At 39.6% G+C, this 22,954-nt stretch overlaps 1 protein-coding gene across 1 annotated transcript in view; it reads right to left on the minus strand.

Moving 5' to 3' along the window:
* The window catches only part of LRP5 (LDL receptor related protein 5), a 105,793-nt gene that overhangs the window by 11,140 nt on the left and 71,699 nt on the right, over positions 1-22,954 (minus strand). Inside the window, exons 7-16 of the mRNA XM_018082033.2 lie at positions 18,757-18,973; positions 16,889-17,178; positions 14,685-14,911; positions 14,171-14,355; positions 12,230-12,553; positions 10,946-11,148; positions 8,384-8,595; positions 6,312-6,502; positions 4,282-4,491; positions 2,539-2,664 (exon numbers count right to left, since the gene is read on the minus strand). Coding sequence (XP_017937522.1) covers positions 2,539-2,664; positions 4,282-4,491; positions 6,312-6,502; positions 8,384-8,595; positions 10,946-11,148; positions 12,230-12,553; positions 14,171-14,355; positions 14,685-14,911; positions 16,889-17,178; positions 18,757-18,973 — 2,185 coding nt within the window. The remainder of the gene's footprint in view (positions 1-2,538; positions 2,665-4,281; positions 4,492-6,311; positions 6,503-8,383; positions 8,596-10,945; positions 11,149-12,229; positions 12,554-14,170; positions 14,356-14,684; positions 14,912-16,888; positions 17,179-18,756; positions 18,974-22,954) is intronic.

Genomic DNA, 22,954 nt, shown 5'->3' on the forward strand with positions numbered 1-22,954 from the left:
TTCATCAAAAAACCTGACACACAGGGTTAATTGGCAAGGAATACACCTAAACCATATAATATCTACTTGCACAATATCTGTTTCTCTTTTTTTCCTGTGGTTTCTCCACAAACAAATTCCTGAGTCAGATATGAATTGAAAAATATGAATAGATAAAAAAATATATGTAGAGGACTGTTACACATTAAGCTAAGTCCTCTTGCTGGAAAGTCTCCGAGCAGCAGGTCAGTGGAAGTTAGAGTAGTCTAAGGAGCAGATCTAATCTTATATTCTTTCACTACAAAGACAGAACACTGGAACTTGTGCACAGCCAATTTTATGTTTGTTAGATCTAACAAAGCTGAGACTTCCTTCAAATGTGACTTTTCGTGGACCCCAAGATGCTGGTATCACTCCATTCCACATCCATATTGTTAAGCTTAAGGTGCAATCATGCACTGACAGCTTTAAGCAGCAGCTACAACCCCATACAGGGATGCAACAATTATGCTGTAATAAGGCATTCATAGTTACTTTCTTCAGAATGTCAGAAGGTAAAGGTAATGCAGATCAAGAATCTATTGCAAAAAACGCTCCAGATTCTTATGTACAGCAAGTTAGCACGCACTTTTTCACCATTAGTATCAATGAAAGAAACAGACAAGGTATAAGTCATTCAGTTGTGTCTCAGTAGCAACTGTTTATGGTGAAAATGAGAGGGACATCTCAAAATACCCCTGCTGCAAACAGACACACTTCCACTGCTTTCAAAAGTCACTGGGTCCAAACCCTGTGATGTAATTGAAGCAGTTAACAGAGGCAGTCACTAGTCCCACAGCTGCTGTTGCCAACAATGCTCTAAGTAGATGCTTTACCACTTGGATTAACAAAGTACCACATCATACCCTCTCTGTGACAACAATATGAGCAAGATGGACATGTGCTCTGACACTGAATGGCAGCACTCCTCTGAAAACCCAACAAGCTTTTGTTAAGATTCAGGGTCAAGAATGGACTTGACAAAGAACACACCATAAAGAAAGCTTCTTAGATGTAACCAATGGCAAGACTTTTGTATGAGTATTTTTACTTCTGAGGGTGGTGTTAAAAATGCTAGAATTATGCATTTACATGCGTGCAATTTTTAAAGTGTTGGTGTCCTTCCTTCATTAGGGAGAAATGTTCAAGAACAAGACTCAAGTATAATCAAGAGCTTGAAAAACAAAACGCAAGTAAAAATACAAACGTTCTTGGTTTTTGAAAAAAATTACAATTTTTTGTCATTTGGAATAGCAATATAAGAACTACAAATATAGCCTGACGGCTGTAGGTAAAATAAAGATGCAGGATACACATATTAAGATAATTCTTGAATTACATTTTATATGAGTGTGCTGTTTAGGTAATTCAACAGACAGATTACTACTTCTGCATGTAAAGCCACATTTAATGTTGCATTATGGTTGTACTTGGCAAGCACAAGCTTACATTTAAAAACATGACAAAAGTATTCATAAGAGTACACGGACAAATGTTCTCCAGCCAGAAAGCTAAGTTATTTTGAAACACTGGCTACTGGCTGTTACTAGGGCAGACAAGACAGGCTAAAAAGTTGTTGCAGGCTTAGTGAATGATTAGAATAAAAAAAAACCAGACACTGAAATGGAGGTCCCTGAATTTTTAGATTTATAGCTGAGGATACAAAGGGGTGGAATTTAAGAGTCTCTTGCTGGCCTTGTTGTGCAACAACACTACAGCAAGAAGTATAATTAGATCCGCCCTGCCTCCCCTATGTAACCACCACTACTCCAAAACCACATGGTGTGTTGTGGTCATGGGAAAGAAAACAGTTTATCATGGAAATAACTGTCCCACGAGAGGTCAGAGTTCAGCCAGAAAATGAAATCCACAGCAAAATAAATACATGGAAAGAAGTCAAGAGGACCAACAGAGCCAAATGATTTAAGATTTAATGCCTCCCAAAAAGAAACAATGTTTTGTTTTGAATCCCCCCTGCAAGTGTAATGTTAACAGTTTTCAAAAATCCTGAGATTGTGAAATGGAAAGCTAGAGGAAATGTCTACCATGTGGAAAGAGGAGAGCTATCCTAATTAAAAAGAATTGCAATGGAGCCTACATTTTAGAACTAGTTAGTACAGTGTTTTGTGTTATGCGGCCAAATTAATTTGAAAGACTGAAGTATACTGTGGGATTCATATGCACAGTTTCTGCTGCTAGGTCATCATGGATTGAGGCAACATCATCTTATAAGCACTTATTTAAAGTACAAACCTGTCACACCATACAATTATAAAAATCTCAGTAGAAGATAAAAGTATTTTAAGGTCAAACAAAAATATTGTGCTCACAATGAAAAGTCACGTATTCCCAAAACCTGAAGCAGAAAACAGCTGGTAGGAGAATCAAAGGTAATTTAACAAGAGGCAACACAACACGTATAGGAAAACTGCATGTAAATTCACATACTGGATAGGAATGCAAAAATCAACTCCCATATTTTTGATATAAATTGATCAGCAGCACTAAAATATAACTCACCTCCACATGTTAAGAGATTCTGTAGAAGCACAAGGTGCTCGGGGCATGAACATCTTGGAGTTCCATCTCCTTTGGCAATGCAGATGTGTGAACATCCACCATTGTCACGGGAGCAGGGATGCACAGCTGGTGAAACACACAGAAAAGAATATTACATAGCATAAAAGAAATTATAACTATTCCTAGCTTGGGGAAAATCAAAAACCACTCAAAAATCACTTCTGTTTGAGTAACCAAGATTTTACTAGAAATAATTAGGAAGATAAATGCAGGATTTTTCAGTTCACTGCTCAAAAGCTGATCTACTACTTCATAAAGACTACATTTCTTCAACTCATAGTGATATGAGCAACCTGATCATATCACTTGCCCATTCCAGGGGGGTTGGAACAAGATGACCTTTACAAAGTCACTTCGAACCCAAATCATTCTATGATTCTATGATATGGAGACCTCTAAAGGACTTCTGGAAAGAATTTGGGAGCTGAGGTGAAGACAAATGAAAAGGCAGATTTGAGAAGGCTGCATTTACATCGTACCTAGACATTCCACCTGCATTTCTAGGGTGGGCATCAAGAATTAACATAAGTCACTGCAGAATGCAACTCATAAACCCACTAGCAACTCTCCTTTAATATGCAATGCCTCAACTTCCCTGCAACTCAAAAAACTGCAATATAGGCACACATAGTTTATTTTTTTTAAAGATAGGAAGCTACATGGTTGTGTTCCCAATCAGTTACCCAGAAGCATTGAGCACATGAGAGCTCCAGATAGAATCATTTTAAATGAACATTAGGTGGATAAGAAACAGGCACAGAAAAGGGAGGTCACTGTCTGACAACCCCAGCCCAACAGAGTATGAAGAGACCCAGTCTCTTGCCTGCTTATTCAGGCTGACAGCTGAGCATCTGCTGGAGCAATCTGTGAGGTGATACCCTGTGTTATTTGTGATGATGCTGAACATTGCATTCTTTACTACTGCTAAGAATTTCCATGGGGAAGAAACAGTATAGATAACATAATTTCTCTGCCGAAGTTGTTTTGCATCTGTCCAGGCTTCTCAGCAACCTGCTTTCACCTACACTTATTAATGTGAAGCAGGAGGAGCTGTAGGTTGTCACTTTGAGGAGTGACTACTTTAAGAGGTTTCTGTACTCTCCCTCAGACCACAGTAACTTGGACCACTAATCCAGAAAAAGAACATCCTGCATGCATGATCCCTTTCAGAAGGGAGCACCTAAAATGTTCCACCTCTGTTGGGAAATTCTACATCCACGGTACAATTCACTGTAGGAGCTTCCTTCCCATTCTCCCTCCCTCGCTGGAGGCTTTTTACATCATCCATTGTGCCGAGTCAAACCAGTCATACTTTACACAGGAGTCTGAAACCCCTGGAGAAAAGGCAAGTACAATCCTTTTGTCTCTTATAACAGGTTTTTCCAAGACTTATTACTTGGTACTTACAAAATTAACAAAATTAACAACCACAATTATAAGTAGCTTTTAGACTGTAACTAAGTGCTACGATGTCACGTATTCTAGCTGTGCAGCAATACCCCTCTCAACAAGAACAAGGAACTTGTTCCTCCTTCTCTTCCAGGATCCCGACTGGACAAGATGAAAGCACTCCATGGCTTACTAGAAGCCCACTAGGCAACATTATTACAATATTCAGGTGGATGAGGACTTTGAGAGACAACGACCAAGACAGAGACACATCAAATACTGAAATAAACTCACAGAATTCTTCCATATCAAGCTCTTCCACAGCATGAATGCCTGTTAGGTGAGCAATCCGGCCTTGAATTCTAGTCCTTTTGTACCCATTCACTTTCTCCACTCTCTCAATCATTTGTTGCTGACGATCGATCCAATACAAGTGATTCCCCAGCACAGTGAGTCCCATGGGCTGAAGGATGTTGGAGTCCTCTAGGGTCACACGGTTAGCACCTAAGATCAACAAAAACAAAGGCTAGTTTTACACCAGTTGACTTTGAAGTAATTTCTTTAAAAAAAAAAAAATCACAAAACAACAACCCAACCAAAACCAAACCAAACCTTTCAAATAGTTAGCTATAAGGTCATTGCCTTCATTTGTCTATGCAGACTAAAGTTCTGCTTGTTCAGTCTCATCTGAGGTACATGCAACCAGCTGCCAAGTCATGAGGGCAAGCAGATACAACACAAAACACAGCTCATCCTTGCATGACTGTTCAGCCAGCCATGATCAGCCTCACGCCGACGTGTTCTGTTATGTGCAACTGTGAGCCATCCCTAAAAGCTGATACACACTCAACTCTTAGGCCAAAATTTTTACAATACATTTACACACTGAGCAGTTCATTTTGTTGGAATCTACAAGAAAGACTGAAATACAACCAATTAGTTTCACTGCCATTACTCAAGCAAAACACACCCCTCATGCAAAGCAAGAGCCTTGTCATAGGTTATGTGACAACCACAGACACATGATCACAAATCAAAAGCTCATATTCTCCCAGCCACACTTCTTTCTTCACCTTCTCCTTTTTATTCAGTAACCAACCAGAAAACCCAAACTCTAACTCAGTATGCTCTTAAATAGGAACAATATAAAATGTTCAGGTTTTCTGCTTTACAGAAATATGTAAAAATATGCTCTAAGCCAATGTGTAAAAATCAGGTCAAGTAAAAATGCATTTATTACTGCTTTTTACTTTAATTATTTGTAGTCTTAAACTGCATGATACTCTACACTTACTGGCATTTAATTGTTTTTTTTATGCTTTTCTGGGGCGAACAAGAGATTCCAAATTATTCTATTAATTCACAGAAACTATTTTGAGCCTATGTGTGCCTATATAATTGGATATATTTGATTTTAAAAATGAAAAATCAAAACAAAATCCTAAATTGGTGGTTCTTCTGCTCTCATATTTCGTTTTGGAATTAAGACCTTATGTCTGCTTGCATTTAAAAGATGTAAGTTTTTAATATCTGCACAAAATGAGATTACAGAATCTAGATAGATAATAAAAATGCTATAAAAACTGGATTCAACTAATTTGTTGCATAAATTATCTAGAGCTCAGCCAAGCATGAGAATGTAACATTAACGGGTCCTGTTAGTTTTGCACATAAAATTACCACCTGCAAAGTAAGACATAGACCTGTTAGCAGGTCCAAAGGCAAGACTGAGAGAGCTGGAGTTGTTCAGCTTGGAGAAGAAAAGGCTGTGGGGAGACCTCATAGTGGCCTTTCACAGTACTTAAAGGGTGCTTATAAAAAAAAAGAGGGAAACTGACTTTTTACATGGGCAGATAGTGATAGGACAAGGGCGATGATTTTAAACTAAAAGAGAAAAATTAGAAAAAAACATTGACTATTCTTCTGTTTTTTTCAAGCTACCTTGATTTACTAAGCTGTAAACTCCAGAGAAAGAAAAACTGAAGAGTATGCAAACTTTTCAAACCATAAGGGAAAAAAAAAAGGGCATGGGGGAGGTGATTTAGTGGTTCCATGACTGTCAAAATCTATTTAAATCTGATTTTGCAAGAGTTGCTTTCAGAACATAAAAAAAGTCAAATGGTTCTCTTGGAGGGTGTCAATTAATACAGACATTTATTCCAATTATATCAAAGATGGTAGTCCACCAGCAATTACTGCCTGTGACTGTCTACCCAGAACTGGCAATAGTGGAGATGAAAGTTACCAGAGCCAGCATCAAAGTGGGAATGATGTCCTACTCATGCAAACACTTTGCTGCAAATGTTTAACCTCATACCACATACCTGACAGGTCACAGCTTTCAATGCGCTTCAGATCTGCATCCACCCAGAAAAGCTTTCCAAGTTTGTTGTCAACCACCAGCGCTACTGGTCGGATCAACCCAGTTGTAAAAAGCACTTCTCTCTCTGTGCCATCAAGGGCTGCACGCTCAATCTTGGGGGCTCGCTCCTGCATGTTGGTGAAGTACATGTACCTGAAAACAAAGACACCAACCTCTTGATTGAGAGCTTCAGAAAGAGGCAACCCACCTTTGCACACAGGCTCTACGTTGTAAGTGGGAATGGTTTCACAGGTATGACTTGGGTGACTTTGCTCCCAGCTGCAAAGATCCAGATCTGTCAGCTGCAGAATCAAACATTTGCTAACTGACACATGGAGAAAGCCTGAAAGTAACAGAATTTGTCACCAGGCCATAAAATGCCTCAGCACTGCTGTGCTGGCAGCACTGCTCCTGCCCGGAGGTGGGGGTTGTAGGAGACAAGCACACACTTTCTGCAACTCTCCTTGGGTAAAGCTGTCCCCATTTCTGAATCAAAGTCCAGAAGACAAAAAAAATTTAATGACCACCTCCTCTTCCTTCCGTGTCACCTTCCTTCTCAGCAAGTAGAAGTTGCTACCAAACCTGAGAGGAACAAAGGTCACAGAAGAACAACTGAGGATGGCATGTTCCTGATGTCTTAGTTCCATGAATTCTTTATATCTGGCTAAGTTGCAAACAAAAGCAGTCTCTGCCCTGAAAAAAAGGGTTGTGCATCCATATAATGAACTGAAAACTCTCTAAGGGAAAAGTCCACTATATTTTCAGTGGTGAATAACATGGGCAAACTCTCTAATACAGTGGGCTACATTGCTGCATAGCCTTTTGTTATGGCACAAGGAGGGAAGGCAGCACTCAGAACATGCAGCCAAGGGAGAGGTGAAGGGAAGGATTTCTGGGACCATAGCAGAAGTTCTTCAGTACACCATTCACTCATTCAGCTCCCCCAGATAGTCAGAGTGTTTAGCATAGCCTCTCCTTCATTTTTATTCCTTTAATTTATAAATGGATTTAGCTTTTAATCATTTGAAAACCTGACTACAAAAGTTGAGGGGTTTAGAGATCAACAAACCCAAACTCCCATTTTAATGGAGAAAGCAGATAAGCTTTTATAAATACAAACTATATCCAAGTGACTTAGTCTCAATAAGATTAGAATCTTTCCTCTAATCCCCCTCTCCCCACAACAGCTTTTGAACTGTGCAGAGCACACTGGTATAAAATACCAGTCCTATAAATGCTCCAGATAAAGTCTGTAGGTACTGTTGTATCCACACAGTTGTGAAATATTGTCATTCAACATCTGCCAAGCGCATGGTAAGCCATTTAGTAGTTAATTGAGATTTAAGCGCCTAACTTATTAAAGAGAATGGTAAAGGACCATGTCTGACACCTAAGAATGAAGTTACTAAGCACCAGAAGTGGAGATGGCATCTGCTGAATCTAACCAAAACTGCTTTGTAGCAAAACAAAATATTTTCTTCTTGTGGGAAATCACTCTAGTGCATCCTACCAGTTTCAGAAGTTTTTAAGATAACATCAAGGCAGAACTAACTATAAAAATGTATAGAACATAAGCAGCTTAAGTGTTTGTTTAAATGTTAGAGTACTAGATCAGCAGGAATTAGTTGCATCATATGAGAAGTTCCTTCTTTTCCCCCCTGGAAACATTTGTTTTATGATGACCAAGTGCCAGACTCCCAGTTGATACAGACACAATGTAAACTCTCCTGTTTTTCCCATTAGGTGGCAGGGCTGTGCATTCACACAGAGAACAGGATAAGGTGGTTTTACTTTGCTTTCCCCATCCAGGTTAGTTGCTCACACACGGCTGTGTGAACGCTGGAAAAGGAGACAAAAGGAAGAGAAAGCTGCATACCTTCAAAAGCCAAAATCGGACAAACACCTACATCCTGAACAATTAAATATTCAGAAATTCTCCTTTTAAAAATACTTAGATGCAGCACAAGATTCACACACACAGAGCTGACATACATCCCAAGAGTGCTCTGTACGTGGTGCAGAAAGAAATCTCACCCTCGCTCTGCATTCACTACAATGGCTCTGGGCCTGTCGTGGTCCCCTCGCAGCACCATCCCGATTGACTCGCCGTTCAGCCTGTGGACATTGACTGAATTTGTGGCCTCACAAGTCCAGTACAAGGTATGGCTGTATATATCGATGCTGAGGTCATGTGGCTGCTTCTCTGGGTTCTGACTTTGGTTTGGAGTACTCATCACAGTGAAAGGCTGCAAGACAACACACAGGGAACAATTTCCTGTAATTAATCTGATTTTTGATTGAAGAACACTGATTGCACAAAAAGTATGGTTTACCAACCTGATGGTTCAGAAACACCTAAAACTAACCAAAAAGAAACAAATATAAGGAGTGAAATAATGCTTAAAAAAAAGGGTTTGATTAAAACTGTGGATTAGACGGAAAACATCTGGACAAAATCCGTAACATTACGCAACATTACTCCCCAGAAGGTGGTTGTGGGGACTTCTGTAAGTATTATTTATTACCAGGAGATAGATGAATGATAAAATCATAGCATGTTAAGGGGTTGGAATGGACCTTAAAGATCATCTAGTCACAACCCCCAATAAGCACGTAAACCATTAGTGAATGTTTATGCATGGAACAAGCTTGAATGAACCAATGCAAGAAACCAGGGAACCTTCTGGACAGATCTGCACTGTTATACAGTCAGTTAACTAATCTCCATCTCTTGCCAAAGCCTCCTTCCTTCATTATTTGTAGTGTAGTAGATACTTATTTTCTTCAAGTCCCATCTTCTCTTAAAACCTAAAATCTTTTAACAAAACTTGGTTCTGTTTGCTTACATGTTAAATGGCTACACTTCTGCCTCACCCTCTACTAACAACATTACCTGCTTTCACTCTCATGTCTTCAGGCTAGAGTTTACAAAACTTGACATTATTGCAAAGTTTCTGGAGTCATTACCCTCAAACCCTTCCAATCTAACTCACATACAATTCACTATACTTTTCAACATAGCGTTCAACTGTGAATACTAACATAGACTTCAATACTTTATTTCTTTGAAGAGCACTAGAGTATAGAGAAAAATTCCTGAAGGGAAAAAATGTCTCTGTTTAACATCGTGCAGGCTCCACCAGCATGTAGCCAATCCCAGTGCCATGGGGATAGTGATACCGACGGCAGGACTCCCAGCATCAAAGTAGTCTTCAAAGATGACTGCCTCTGGTGACATAACATTGGTGAGGGGAAAGTGGTGGTTTCCTTAAGTGTCTTAATGCGGTGTTCCCAATCCAAACACAAAAAGAGTACCAGAAAGAGTTCATATGGACCAAGAAAGCTGAAGACACCATTCCGTACTCAGCTTAAGTCAAATGAAGCACCCAACACAGCATCACTTGTGAAAAGTTATATTTCCACAATTTCATTTTAAGCATAGTGATATACAGGTTTTTTTATTTTTACATAAAGCTTTTGTACTGACAGTGTGCTATTTTGTACTGACAGTGTGCCTAGCAATAAAAAGAAATAATTATTTTCCTGAAACCAAAGGTAACATTAACCAGGTATGAAATTTATATGCACGATCCGCAAACAGTACAATGTTAGTAAACTAAGTAAATATATTTAGTGAGGATTCAAAAGTCAGAATTTTCAGGGGATATCTGTATCATCAAAGCTATGTGGCCAAGGTAAAAGAAACCACAAAGGAAATAAATCTCCACTGCTATTTGAACCTAGAATTACCAAAGAGAAGCTACACTAGAAAAACGAGCACCTAGCATAAAAAAAGCAAGAGCAAAACTTCAAAATTCATCCAGAACCCAGCTGCTCATCTCAACATATCTACTCCTGATCTTAAAAGAAATGGCCAAAAAACAAAGCTGTCATCTCTACCTTTAAAGGAAACTGTAAACCCTCTGAGTTGCTAGATGCATGAAGAGACCAGAGCATTTCCTTCCGCTTTGTTTTATATTCTTATTCAGATGATAATTTTCAAAGAATCTGTTACCTTGACCTGGAAATTATATTATGTTAACACATAATGCTGCCTGGAAGAACATTGCACTCCTTACCACTGTTGTGTGAATGTCGAGTGCAAAAAAGTAATGTCCCCAACACTTTAAAACCATTAAGTATGTGGATAAGCCATGCACATATATCTGGCACAGCAATCAATTCATCATTACCTCAGGGTTTAACTACAGCTTGGATAGCTGAGGATTTTCATTCTCAAAGAGCTTTACAATGATGACAACATTATCTCAAAACTGGCATCCACATTATTGATTTTACAATACGGTTTATCTGTCCCAAGTATAAACAGCGAGTCTGCCTTACTTGAGCGCCCATCCTTAACTAAAGATTGCAATTCAAGGCTTATAATTTCTATATATAATGTACTCTATTCTATCCCACTTCTTCATGTATAAATTGAAATCACAATCCTAAAATAGAATATAAATGAATAAGTGTCGACAACAGTTTAAAATGATGATCCCTTGGTGCAGAAAATAGAAGGGGAAGGTCAAGCATGAAGTAAAAAGCACACAAAAAGACCAACTCAAAATTATATACAAGATGTAAACTTGCCTGAGTGCCATCATCTTTGGCTCTTTTTATAATATTCTGACGTCCATCCACCCAATAGATCAATTTATCTAAGGGATCATAATCAATAGCCTTGACGTTCCTCAGACCATGCATAGGTAGGATGATATCTGGACTTTGCTGATCATCTGGTATCATCCGGCTGATGGCAGATTTCTGGCTAAATAACAGGAAACTGGCAGGGGCTGAAACAAGACAAAACAGAATGCATAAGAAAATGCAAGTCACAAAAATATATCCCCACAGAAGACAAAGAATATTTAGAACAAAATCCCAGAGAGACATTAATATTTACAATGAAAATTAAGATAACTCATAAAACTGGACATTTTTGCTAGTAAGTTGAAAATGTTTCTTTGTGTACTTCCAGAAGGTAAATATGCACATCCTCAACCAGAAAGTATTTCCTTTTCATATTATAAAGTAACTGTGTTCCCCATGTGGAATTTAAGTAACACCAGTGACTGTGGGCAATACAGTGCACGGGTCCAAGCCATAAGCAGCCAGTTTCTCCAAGAGAATGCTGTGGGACACAGTGCCAAAGGCTGTACTAAAATCCAGGTAGACAACATCCACAGCCTTTCCCTAATCCACTGAGTGGGTCACTTTGTTATAGAAGGAGACCAGGTTAGTCTGCAGGACCTGCCTTCCAAAAAGTCACCCAGTTAAAATTCCTTATATGCTACTGTGCAGGATGCCCAAAGCTTTGTTGGTTTATTTTTTTAAAATCAACAGTCCATTTTCTATTAATCTGCTATTTTTACTAGAAACTTAAATTTGTATTGGACAACCAGTCAACCAGAAGGCTCTTAATATCATACGGAGGGAGAAAACAAACTTATATGAATTTCAACTGCATCTGCATGTTGTGCAGACTACTTAGGAGTTTTACTGCATGTTATTTTTGCTGACTTTATTGAACACTTAGGAGAAAAAGACATTTTTTGTTGATAATTTCTCTTCCACACACCCACACGCTTAGGTAAGGAGTGGGAAAGCTTCAATCACACAGCTGAATCACCTAGAAAGCACTTCTGGTAAAACAAGAAAGACCAGACTTGACAGCGCTGTCAGTTCTAAGATCTGAAATACATATCTTCATCCTAGCTCACATCACAAAAATGGCTATAAAATTCCATACTCTATCCTCACACTTAAAGATCACTTCTAAAGTCAGAACCTTTGAAATGGACTTGTGATCCCATCCCATTAAACACTTGGGAGCCAAAAGCACTGCAGAACATAGTAGCAAAGAAAAAGGCTTACAACTACAGTTCCTGCTGTTGGGATCCAAGGTATAATGAGCAGCACAGCCACATCTAAATCCATTTGGTATGGCAAGGCACAAATGACCACAGTGGCCATTATTTTGCACACAATCATTCAAGCCATCCTGACGTGAAGAATGGAAGACCAATATATCCATCACAAAATCCAGATGGCCCTGAATAAGTGTCCTGTTCTTCCCACTGGTCTTGTCTGCTCTTTCTATGCTGTGAAGGTTCCAGTCTGTCCAGTAGATGTAGTCACTGTATTGGGTCAATCCAAATGGATGAGGTAGATCATCTGCTATGATTTCTCGTTCTTGTCCTGCAAAAAGAAGGATAATCAACTAAAGGACAATTCCCATGATATAAAATGAAGAGTGTGACTGGCATTAAGAAAAATTGTTTTCTTCTTTTTAAAATAAAACCTCATTTCCCAAATCAGCATCAGGGGATTCTTTATCAAGCAGTATCTGCTCAAGAGACAATGTAAACAGTTTCATTCAAAAACGTTATCCTGATACCCTCTTGCCTACAGAACAATTTTAAACTGTGTCAGTGTATCATAATTTAAACAAATACTACTTTATATGTCTCATGCTTATTGTCCCAAATGGACATTGGAAAACACATTCAAGAATACCATCAGCTCCAATAATCACTTAGGCCAATAAATTATTACGCATGAAAGCAACAAAACTTGAGATTCACAGTGAAACAGCTACGAGAAATTATGGTGTTTCACTCAAGAAACAAATCTTTCGTGGTGCAATTTAACATACAGGTATCCCGAGACTTTAGGAAACCATTTGTTTGGCAGAAATCTCAATACTCTCATACTCAGTGGCTCAGTTCACAACATTCATAACAGATTTAACACCTTCTAGAGCATGGCCACTGCCAGAGATACATTACTGTGTAAACTCTTACTGTAAACTGCCTTTCTAAACATTTTCAAGCATAAACCTCTGCGAATCTCTGACATCAAATGAAGATGTAGACTTTATCAGCATCATCTCCTCTTGTCTCAAACCTCCAATGCTAGATTCTACAGAATACCTCATTTTTCTTCCTCTGCTCTACTTTCTGTTTGACTAAGACTTGAGAAAGAATAAAAAACCCATAAACCAGAACATGAATCCATTTCCCTGTAAACCACCAGAACTAAATATAGAGGCAACCTCCCCATGTAACTTTTAGGAATCTGAATTCTCCGTGTTACGGGTACAGATACCCTGCACACTCTCAGATACTTCTTAGAGCAATTCTGGTCCACAGTAATAAATTTAGGGGAAAGACTCTTCTGAAGGAAGGAGGTAGCTGCATAATTCAATTTTCATAGTCAGTAGAAGGAGGAAAATCTCCCCAAAGAGTGATTGTTCTCCTGCTGGGTAATGTTTATAATGCCCAAGATTAAGCTGGAAGAACACTCATTCATCCACTTAGGGGTGCTTTATTCATCTCTGGTGGGGTAGATGTTTTTATCAGCAACACTCATTTAGATCTATCCTGGCAAGGACATTGGCACTGCATACCAAAGGCCAAATCCAATAACATCATCTTAACTGATGAGCTCACTTGCTAGAAGTCTACCTGCGTCTTTATAACCTGCTAACTAAAAAGACATTGAACATGATAAAACTGAATAGGCACAAGTCTATGGGGACTGATCACATGCATCCCAGTGTCCTGTGGCAACTGGCTGATATGGTTGGCAAGCCACTCTCCAGGAAAAGCCATGAAGCTGACAGTGACTGGAAAAATGGAAACATCACTCCTATTTTTAAACAGATAAAAAGGAAGACCCAAGGAACTACAGACAGGTGAGCCTCACACACAGATTTAATATCAGTTATATTGTTCAAATTTCATATTATTCAATTGCTTTACTACTGTCAGTGCATATTTCTGTACTGGCTGGTGTACTGAAACACTAGATTACCGAGCATATTTGATGACTCAATCATGCTTGTGTCCAAGTCAGTCCAATAGAGCCTTTGGTCCACATAATCAATAGTGAGGTCATTGGCACGACCCACTTTGTCCACCAAAGTGATGCTGTTTGTTCCGTCCATAAACGCTCGAACAATCCTTGGTTTTCCTCCCCACTCAGTCCAGTACATGTATCTGCAATGAGAAGTGGAACAAAAAGAGCATATCAGCTAAGTATGATTGGGTTTAGCTGCATGCTTTGACTTTTCTAAATTTTTTCTTCAGCTCTTAAAAGAAACCCCACAACCCATGTGATTATGTGCAGTATCATAATATTCCTTTTTTAGAGAAAGGCAGAATAATATTTTTGACAATTATTAATTTTTCATTGTAACCCATGGGATTGTGGAATGTTTATTGTCTTTCCAAAGACTCTGAAGAAATGGAGCTGTATAAGCTGCCAAATAACTTGCCACATACAAGAATATGCACACAAAGCTTTGAAAAACAACACTGTCCCTTACCCTTTGGTAGGATCAAGAGCCAGAGACCTCGGGTTGTCCAAGTCCTTCCACACAAGGACCTGCCTATACTGTCCATCCAGGCGGGCTACTTCAATGCGATTGGTCCCAGTATCTGCCCAGTAGAGGTTCTTCCCCATCCAGTCTACAGCCATTCCCTCAGGATAATCTAGCCCAAACTCAATCACATGTTCAACAGAGCTCCCATTCATGAAAGCTCGGCTTATGGTCTGAAAAACAATCGTGTAAAAATATTACAGCATTTACACATACCCAATTGCAATAAAAAGGAATAACAATTACAAAGTTTAGTGTACAAAAAGAAATTAGTCAAAAAAATCAGCCATTTTACATTTTAAAAAATTAATTTACATAGTCAAAAAAGATACAGAAATTCTCAGGACAAAAACATCTGCAGAAAGCTACTGGTTTCTCATGACCAGACCAAGACATTTTAAAAGGGTATGATTTTCAGAAAGCAGTATGTAGCTGCAGATTCTTCCTTGACCCTTCTCCCTCTCTTCTATTTGCACACAAGAAGCTGTTTTTAAAATTATTTAATTCACTGTAATGTTTTACATCTTAGAAACACATCTCAGTTTGGAGACATCTAAATTCAGTTGTTTCTCGTAACCAGTCACCTGGAGCACATTTCCTGATGCCATCTACATTTTAATTATGCACACTCATCAAAACAAGTCATAGGGCAAGGACTGCACACATATAAATAAGTCCCTCCGAACTGAAGCACTGAAACAACAGCCAGGGAAATGGTAACTCGCAGGACCAATTATCTACCTGTGTTATCAACACTGAGCAATCGTTCTACATGCCTGCCAACAATTCAGCTATTGATTTCTTAATAATTTGATAAATGAATGTATAAGGGTAAGAGGCATTTTATATTTTTAAAGGTAAATGTCAAAACCAGAAATCATGTAGTATAGTTTTTGAAAATGCATCCTCATATAACCAGAGGCTGGAGGAGATCAGGGAAGTGGTGGTCACCAAAGGAAAGGGAGATGACTACGGGTTCTCAAGTTATAATATCTGCTGCTAAGCAGCAGGATGTGGGGGACGAGAGGGAATGAGAACCCAGAGGTGCTGAAACAGACCTGATATGTGAAAATACAGTATGCTAGATAATTCAGGGCGCTAAAAACAAGTAAAATGTTTTCCAGTTCTGCACAGTGTGAGACTGGGATCTACATACTTATGCAGGTGAAGTAATGTTTTTTCCACTACAAATGGTTAAGATGACCATAACTCCTGTTCTCCACGTCCTTATGTGAGATTTATTTAGTAACTGTGTCTGCACTACACTAATTTATTACACTGGCACTCTTCCCAAAAGAAAGGTACCCACAGCAAAACCGGCACTGAAGCACGGCCCTCATTAGACCTCACAGGGAGGCTGTGGAAACTGCACAAGCCCTTCAGGCTTTAAAATTGACCTTTTCCATATTATGGCTTGGGCACATTGGCAAGGAAACTTTTATTGCTCTTGGAAAACCTATTAAGAGGCTAAATAGAAGAATTTAGTTATAGTAAAGTGAATCTGTAATTTTCTACCATTACTTAATTCACTTTAGAAAGCAAAGTAACACTGATGAAGAGCACAACACACTTTAGCACGCACGTGGATGTGAACCAAACATCACAGGAAGTGTCAAACTTTTGGGGAACAGACTGAGATTGAACTAGGGGCAGGCAGGCCCTTAACATAGAGTGGAGGACACTGCACAAGTTCCCTGGCCTTTTCTATGCCAAGCTGGAGCCACAGACTAACAGCAACCAATCCAAAGTTCACTTGCCAAATGTTAATATTGAGTACAATTGTCTTTCAAGTCAAAACTGGAAGAGGACAGAAAGCTCAGGGGGCTGCCAAGTTCAAATTACTCTACTGTGTGACATGAAAACAGCTTTTCTACAGTAGATACATATATGGTTGCAACACATCCAGCATCCAAGACTTAGGCATTCGGTACAACCAGACGCCACTTTGGATTTTTATTTGAAGCGGGAAGATGCCTGTCATCCTACTGTGCATTCAGCAATGCAACTGTCTTCATCTCCAAGGGTCTCCTTGGATGCAATTCAATGACAACACTAGCAACTGCAGGATAGATCATGTAACGGAGACCTTTGTTAGATCAAAGTAACTGCTCTGTGGCTTTATACTCAAGGAATTCACATGTCAGTAATACCTTCAAACTAACATCAGTCCAATAGATTCTGTTATCAGAGACATCAAAATCCAGAGCAGATGCTTCCTTGACTCCAGTAAGAGGAATAGCAACATCATTATTATTGGTTTCAAGAGAAATCCTATGAATTGCTGCTCTGCTTGTGAAAACTAAGAAGGCTTCAGGAATGATGCAAGTCTTCATGTCACTCAACAGCTCAAGGCCAATGGGACAGGCACACCTGGTCTCCTGGGGTGTAAAGAAACACAGATGGCTGCAGCCTCCATTGTTCTCTGCACATGAATTAGTTCCTTAAAAAACAAAACAAAACAAAACCAAAAACATATATTAGTGCATTAAATTAGTTCCTTAAAACAAACAAAACAACCAAACCAGATACAAAAGCATTGTGAAGGTAGAGGGGAAAGAGAAGCATGGGAGGGTGAGCAGCAACACTATAATTTTTCAAAGTAAGTTAAGCCTCTGGGTTGTCAACAGGGAATTCTAAAATAAAAGCACTCCAAATGGATTCTTTTCTTCTACCCAGGACTAACGAAGCTGGAGCTATCCCTCCTATTGTAAAAATACCAGCTACAAACAGAACTTTCTTGTCTCCCCAAAGATTAAATTCAGTCACTGAAGGCAAATAATTAGCTGGTTATTTTTGGCCAAGTACTCCATCTTTGTATCTCTTTGAAACCATCAGTTTTTAAAAACATTCAGTGATACAAAAGGGTGAGAAAGGAGCTGGATAACTGCAGTACTTTCCCAGATGTTTAATTTAAAGCTGAGAAGGTACATTAGCAGAAGCAGTTCCAACAAGATCACCACAATCTCACACTTATTTTTTTGTGTGATGGGGAGGGAATGTGGAGGAGAAAGTAAGGACCAACAGATAAATGACTGCCTTTCTCCATCTGCTGGAATCAAGGATTTAGGTATTTAAAGACTGCTACCACATATAAAAAAGATCTCCAAGATCAGTCTCAACCAGGTTTCTTTTCATTTTCCCTTTTCAGGGCATACATATTTCAGACCAATGGCATAACTAGCAGCTTGAGGACTTCATTATTCTTCAAGTACAGCTTCCTGAAAAGCTGGAAATCCATGTACTGTCAGGGTGTAATTTGACAACCTACTTTATGTGATTCCACTGTGACTATTCTCAGTAATTTTAACAGCTGACCAATGAATCTGTTTACTGCTATGTCCAGACTCCAGCGCTCCACGCAGTAGAAAAATCTGTGATGAACACGCATCTCTCATTAGTTACTGAAGCCAGGAGGTCCTGTGACATACTCGCTGCAGAATGCCAGCAGAGGACCTAAAACACTGGCTACACCCTCAGCAGATGCAGTGGAAGAACAAGGAGATCCAGCTGCTGATCCCATGCTAAAGGCAAGGTTTAATTGTTAAGATTTAGGTACAATTGAGGCATTAGAGTTAATATATAAGTGTCACATGCTTTGGGGCAACATTGTTATGGCGACTGACTGCCTATACTGCCCAACATAGTGAAAAGCATTCTGCTGACTCAACATCACTGGAACTTTGCACTGGAAGGAAAGAGCAACAGAAAATGAAGCATTTCTGTGAGAATAATGATTCCTATAGTGTAGACCCAGGGATAAAATAAAATTCTCACAAAAATACAAAGAGTGTAGTGGGAGCTGTGGAAGACTTATGTCAAATGTCACTAAAAACAGGAAGCCCACACTTCTTTTGCAACACTGTATTTTCCCAACTTGACAAATAATAGGTGTGATTTTCCTTTAAAATTATTAAAATCAGACCACAGTTATTCTCATTACAAGTGATCAACAGCTGCTTTATGAAAGCAAGCTCACCTAGAAGCTCCTACAGACCCATCCTATATTGCTCATGCTTACCAAACACTTTGGTAACACTTGTTGCTTTAAGGCCCATTAAATCTGGCAGTTGATCAATAATGATATCTCTGCTGGCCTTTATCTTGTGAACTCTTTCAATGCTTCGTCTCTGCCAGTCAGTCCAGTAGATGTAATCTCCCAGCAATGTGAACCCAAATATATGTGGAAGTTTATCTTCTAGAAGGGTTTTCCTCATTGTTCCATCAACATTTATGACCTGTGGGATGCCCAAGAAAAAAAGGAAAAAATAATCTTCTCTAATGTGGGTACAATTAAAATGGCAATATCAATCATATTTTGAACAACTGTTTTTATGCCAAAACCTCCTGAAATTCCCAGCATGCTCCTTTCAAAAGAACAAACCTCTAAGTTTGTTGAAAGTGAAATATATTGAAATGACATGACTGAAAGTGGCTTCTGCCATGCCTTCTCCATTGAAAAAAATCTAAGCAACTTGTATTTAACTTGCATCAGTTCAAACCTGCAAAGACCACTGCAGAGGGAGTATTTTTTGGGGATGAGAGTGAGATTCAGGGGATTTTTCAACATCACTCATGTCTTGGTCTCACTACTGAACTCTCTCCCCAGAAACAAGGGATTGCTGCAGTGACCTTCAGCCCTCAATCACAGGGAATACAGGCCATAAGAATTCTTTCATAGAACAACAAGGACATGTAAAATCTTTACTTTCTGAAATTTTGGGTATTTTATACCATAAAAAATTATGGTTTTTTCACTCTTAAGATAAGCAACATCTATAAAATGTGGAATAAGTATTGCCTTATATAAATTTGTATTTGTACAGCTGCAAAGAAGACAAAATAGTATTGGAGATGGGATAAGCTCCACAAATATATATATACACACACACTTATATGTATGTGTGTGTGTGTCTGTGTGTATATATATATGCTACTGGTTAATTATTTCATAACCAATTACTACAATGATCTTGTGCTACCCCACTTTGCTTAGGAAAAGGAAAGACATTCATATAGTCTGACCCTGATCAATAATCAGATCAATAATCACTGGGCAAGACAGGAAATTAAAATGCTGACATGTCACACACCTAAAGTCACCTCCACCTGCTATACAAACTGCAATCATCTTTTCAATCATCTAGACATCTCCTACCCACAGCAAGGAGTGTGTATTTATAAGACCAAGCTAAAATATTTATCTGACAAACCCTGAGATTTCTCTCCACCCCACTCCAATTGGTAGCTGCAATTTATCTACATTATTTTTAAGGGGCTGCTTGAAAATTTATACCATGAGTGGCATCAAGCTCATTATCATAGTAAAACCAAAACAAAAACCCAAAACTTAAGACAATTTATTCTGCAGTGTGATCAGGTCAAATCTCCATTTGTTGCTAGAAACTACTTACAGATGGAAAACTGCTCTAATTTAAGCTACTCTGATCTGTGATTGAGATTTTAAATAGTCTCCTCTTTACTATTATTTGGAAATTGTTTATTCAGACTCATACTAAACCTGTACCTTGTAGGTGATTAAGCTGCCTTCATTGTGCAGTGCTTCTATTGTCCTGTGCTTCAAGGCCTATGGTCATTTGAACAGTGTATTCCCCAACTTTTAAATTACTAACTGCTTGAGCAATATTTATTTCTTATTATAAATATCTATAACTTAAATGCAATGTAAGATTAAACCATTAAATACCTAAATGATGTGGGCAGTCAAAATCAACCATCATTTGTACCACAACTTTAACAGAGTTGTAAGGCTCTGTTCATACACCATAAACAGCAGAAGCACCTACAATTTATTTTTTCAACATGACCAGTGACAACTACATCTTTCTAAACCAGCATGTGAATTTCAGTATGTTTACACACAGACGGTAGATATCAAAATAAACTTAAAAACTAAATCTCCACTTTGAAACCTTGTAATACTTTTCAAATTTGTGAAAACAACATGCATTTCTTCTGTGACACAGTTATATGGGCACAACATTTCCCTTTTAGAGAAACACAAATAAGATATGAATATTATCTGAAAAAAATTGTTAAATGCTAGCATACTGTATCAGGTTTGCACAGCTAAGTTTTTGGGGAGGAGGGAGGCTACAGGGGCGCCTTCTGTGAGAAGCTGCTGGAAGCTTCCCCCATGTCCAACAGAGACAATGCCAGTCGGGTCCAAGACGGACCCACCACGGGCCAAGACCGAGCCCATCAGTGATGATGGTAGTGCCTCCAGGATAATGTAGCAAAGAAGGGAGAAAAAAACAACTGCCAGGCAGCATCAGCGGGAGGGAGGGATGAGAATACGTGAGAGCAAAAGCCCTGCAGACACCAAGGTTGCAGAAGGAGGGGTAGGAGGTGCTTCAGGCACCGGAGCAGAGGTTCCCCTGCAGCCTGTGGTTCAGACCGTGGTGAGGCACCTGTGCCCCTGCAGGCCATGGAGGACCACAGGAGTGCAGAGATTCACCTGCAGCCTGTGGAGGACCCCACATTGGATCAGGTGGATGCCTGAAGGAGGCTGTGATCCCATGGGAAGCCCATGCTGCAGCAGGTATCTGGCAGGATCTATGGAGAGAGGAGCCCACCCTGCAGCAGGTTTGCTGGCAGGACTTGTGACCCCACAGGGGACCTACACTGGAGCCGCGTGTTCCTGAGGGACTGCACCCCGGGAGTCCCTGAGGTCAGGAGGGACCTGAACGGAGCAGTTCATGAAGAACTGCAGCCCCTGGGAAGCACTCACGTTGGAGAGGTTCATGGAGGACTGTTCCATGTGGAAGGGACCCCATGCTGGAACAGGGGGAGAGTATGAGGAGTCCTCCCTTCGAGGAGGAAGGAGCAGCAGACACAATGCGTGATGAACTGACCATAGCCCTCATTCCCTGTCCCGCTGTGCCACTGGAGGGAGGAGAGAAAACTGGGAGTGAAGTCAAGCCCAGGAAGAAGGGAGGAGTGGGGGAAAGATGTTTTAAGATTAATTTTTATTTACTATTACCCTACTTTGATTTGATTTGCCATAAATTAAAGTAATTTCCCCAAGTTGAGTCTGTTTTGCCCATGATGGTAAGTGCTGAGTGATCTCTCCCTGTCATTATCTTGATCCACGAGCCTTTCATTGTATTTTCTGTCCCCTGTCCATCTGGGGAGCAGAATGATAGAAAGGGCATTTGGTGAGGACCTGGCATTGCCAAGGTCAACCCACTACACACTCATGGGACATGCACTGGATCTTCCAGCTAAACAGCAGAGGTGAGTAGTCAACTACTGCATCCTGTATCTAGCTGTGCTGTACACAAACATCATCACTATAACACAATCTTGCCACACAGAGTGCAGATGTCTTCAACTGCAGAGGAAAAGAACTTCATGAGACCTTAAAGACTATCTAGCAGCCTATGTGAATTTGAACACAGGCTACAAGGTAAACCTCTGGATTCCTTCCAGACAAAAAGCCTCCTGCTGGAGACAATTAAAAATAACACGAGCATTCCTGCAAACTAAGTTTCAGAGGAGTTTTATCAATTGTAAGTTCGTCAACTTACAATTCTTCTAATACTTAATGGAGTAGCAGAGACTGAAGATTAAGATCTTTTTATTTTGTTAAGCTAAATAGAGTACATTAAAAAAGTCTATATTTGTGGTTAAAAGCCAAATGGCTCTGCAATTATGTCATTACATCATGTCCAGGCAAACCCCAAATGCTCACTTACTTAGAAAACTATCAATCCCACAGGCAATACGGCAGGTTCAAAAGTTCGTCATGCATACTCAGGTGCTGGAGCCAAACTGGTGCCACACTAAGTAAACAAGACACCACTTCCCCTACAGCACTGCATCAGCAGGATGATGATCAATCTACCACATTTCCATCTACTTTTACAGATATGGACAGCCAAAGTATAATTCAAATACTAGAGCTGCTGACTAATATATACCAGCAAAGGTTGGATCCAAGGATGCAGAAACACACTTATTTGAATCCATGCCCATCTGTGGATGTTGCAGATGACATCAAGCTGTTGAACTCCAGGAACCTCATGAGGTTCAACAAGGCCAAGTGCAAGGTGCTGAGGATGAATGGATTGAAAAGCCCTGCCAAGAAGGACTTGGGGGTGCTGGTGGATGAAAAAATCTACATGAGCTGGCAATGTGCACTTGCTGCTCTGAAAGCCAATCATGTCCTGATGTCCTGGGCTGCATAAGAAACAGTG

The sequence above is a fragment of the Manacus vitellinus genome, unplaced genomic scaffold (assembly GCF_001715985.3).
Source record: "Manacus vitellinus isolate BGI_N305 unplaced genomic scaffold, ASM171598v3 scaffold_59_pilon, whole genome shotgun sequence".
NCBI lineage: Eukaryota > Metazoa > Chordata > Aves > Passeriformes > Pipridae > Manacus > Manacus vitellinus.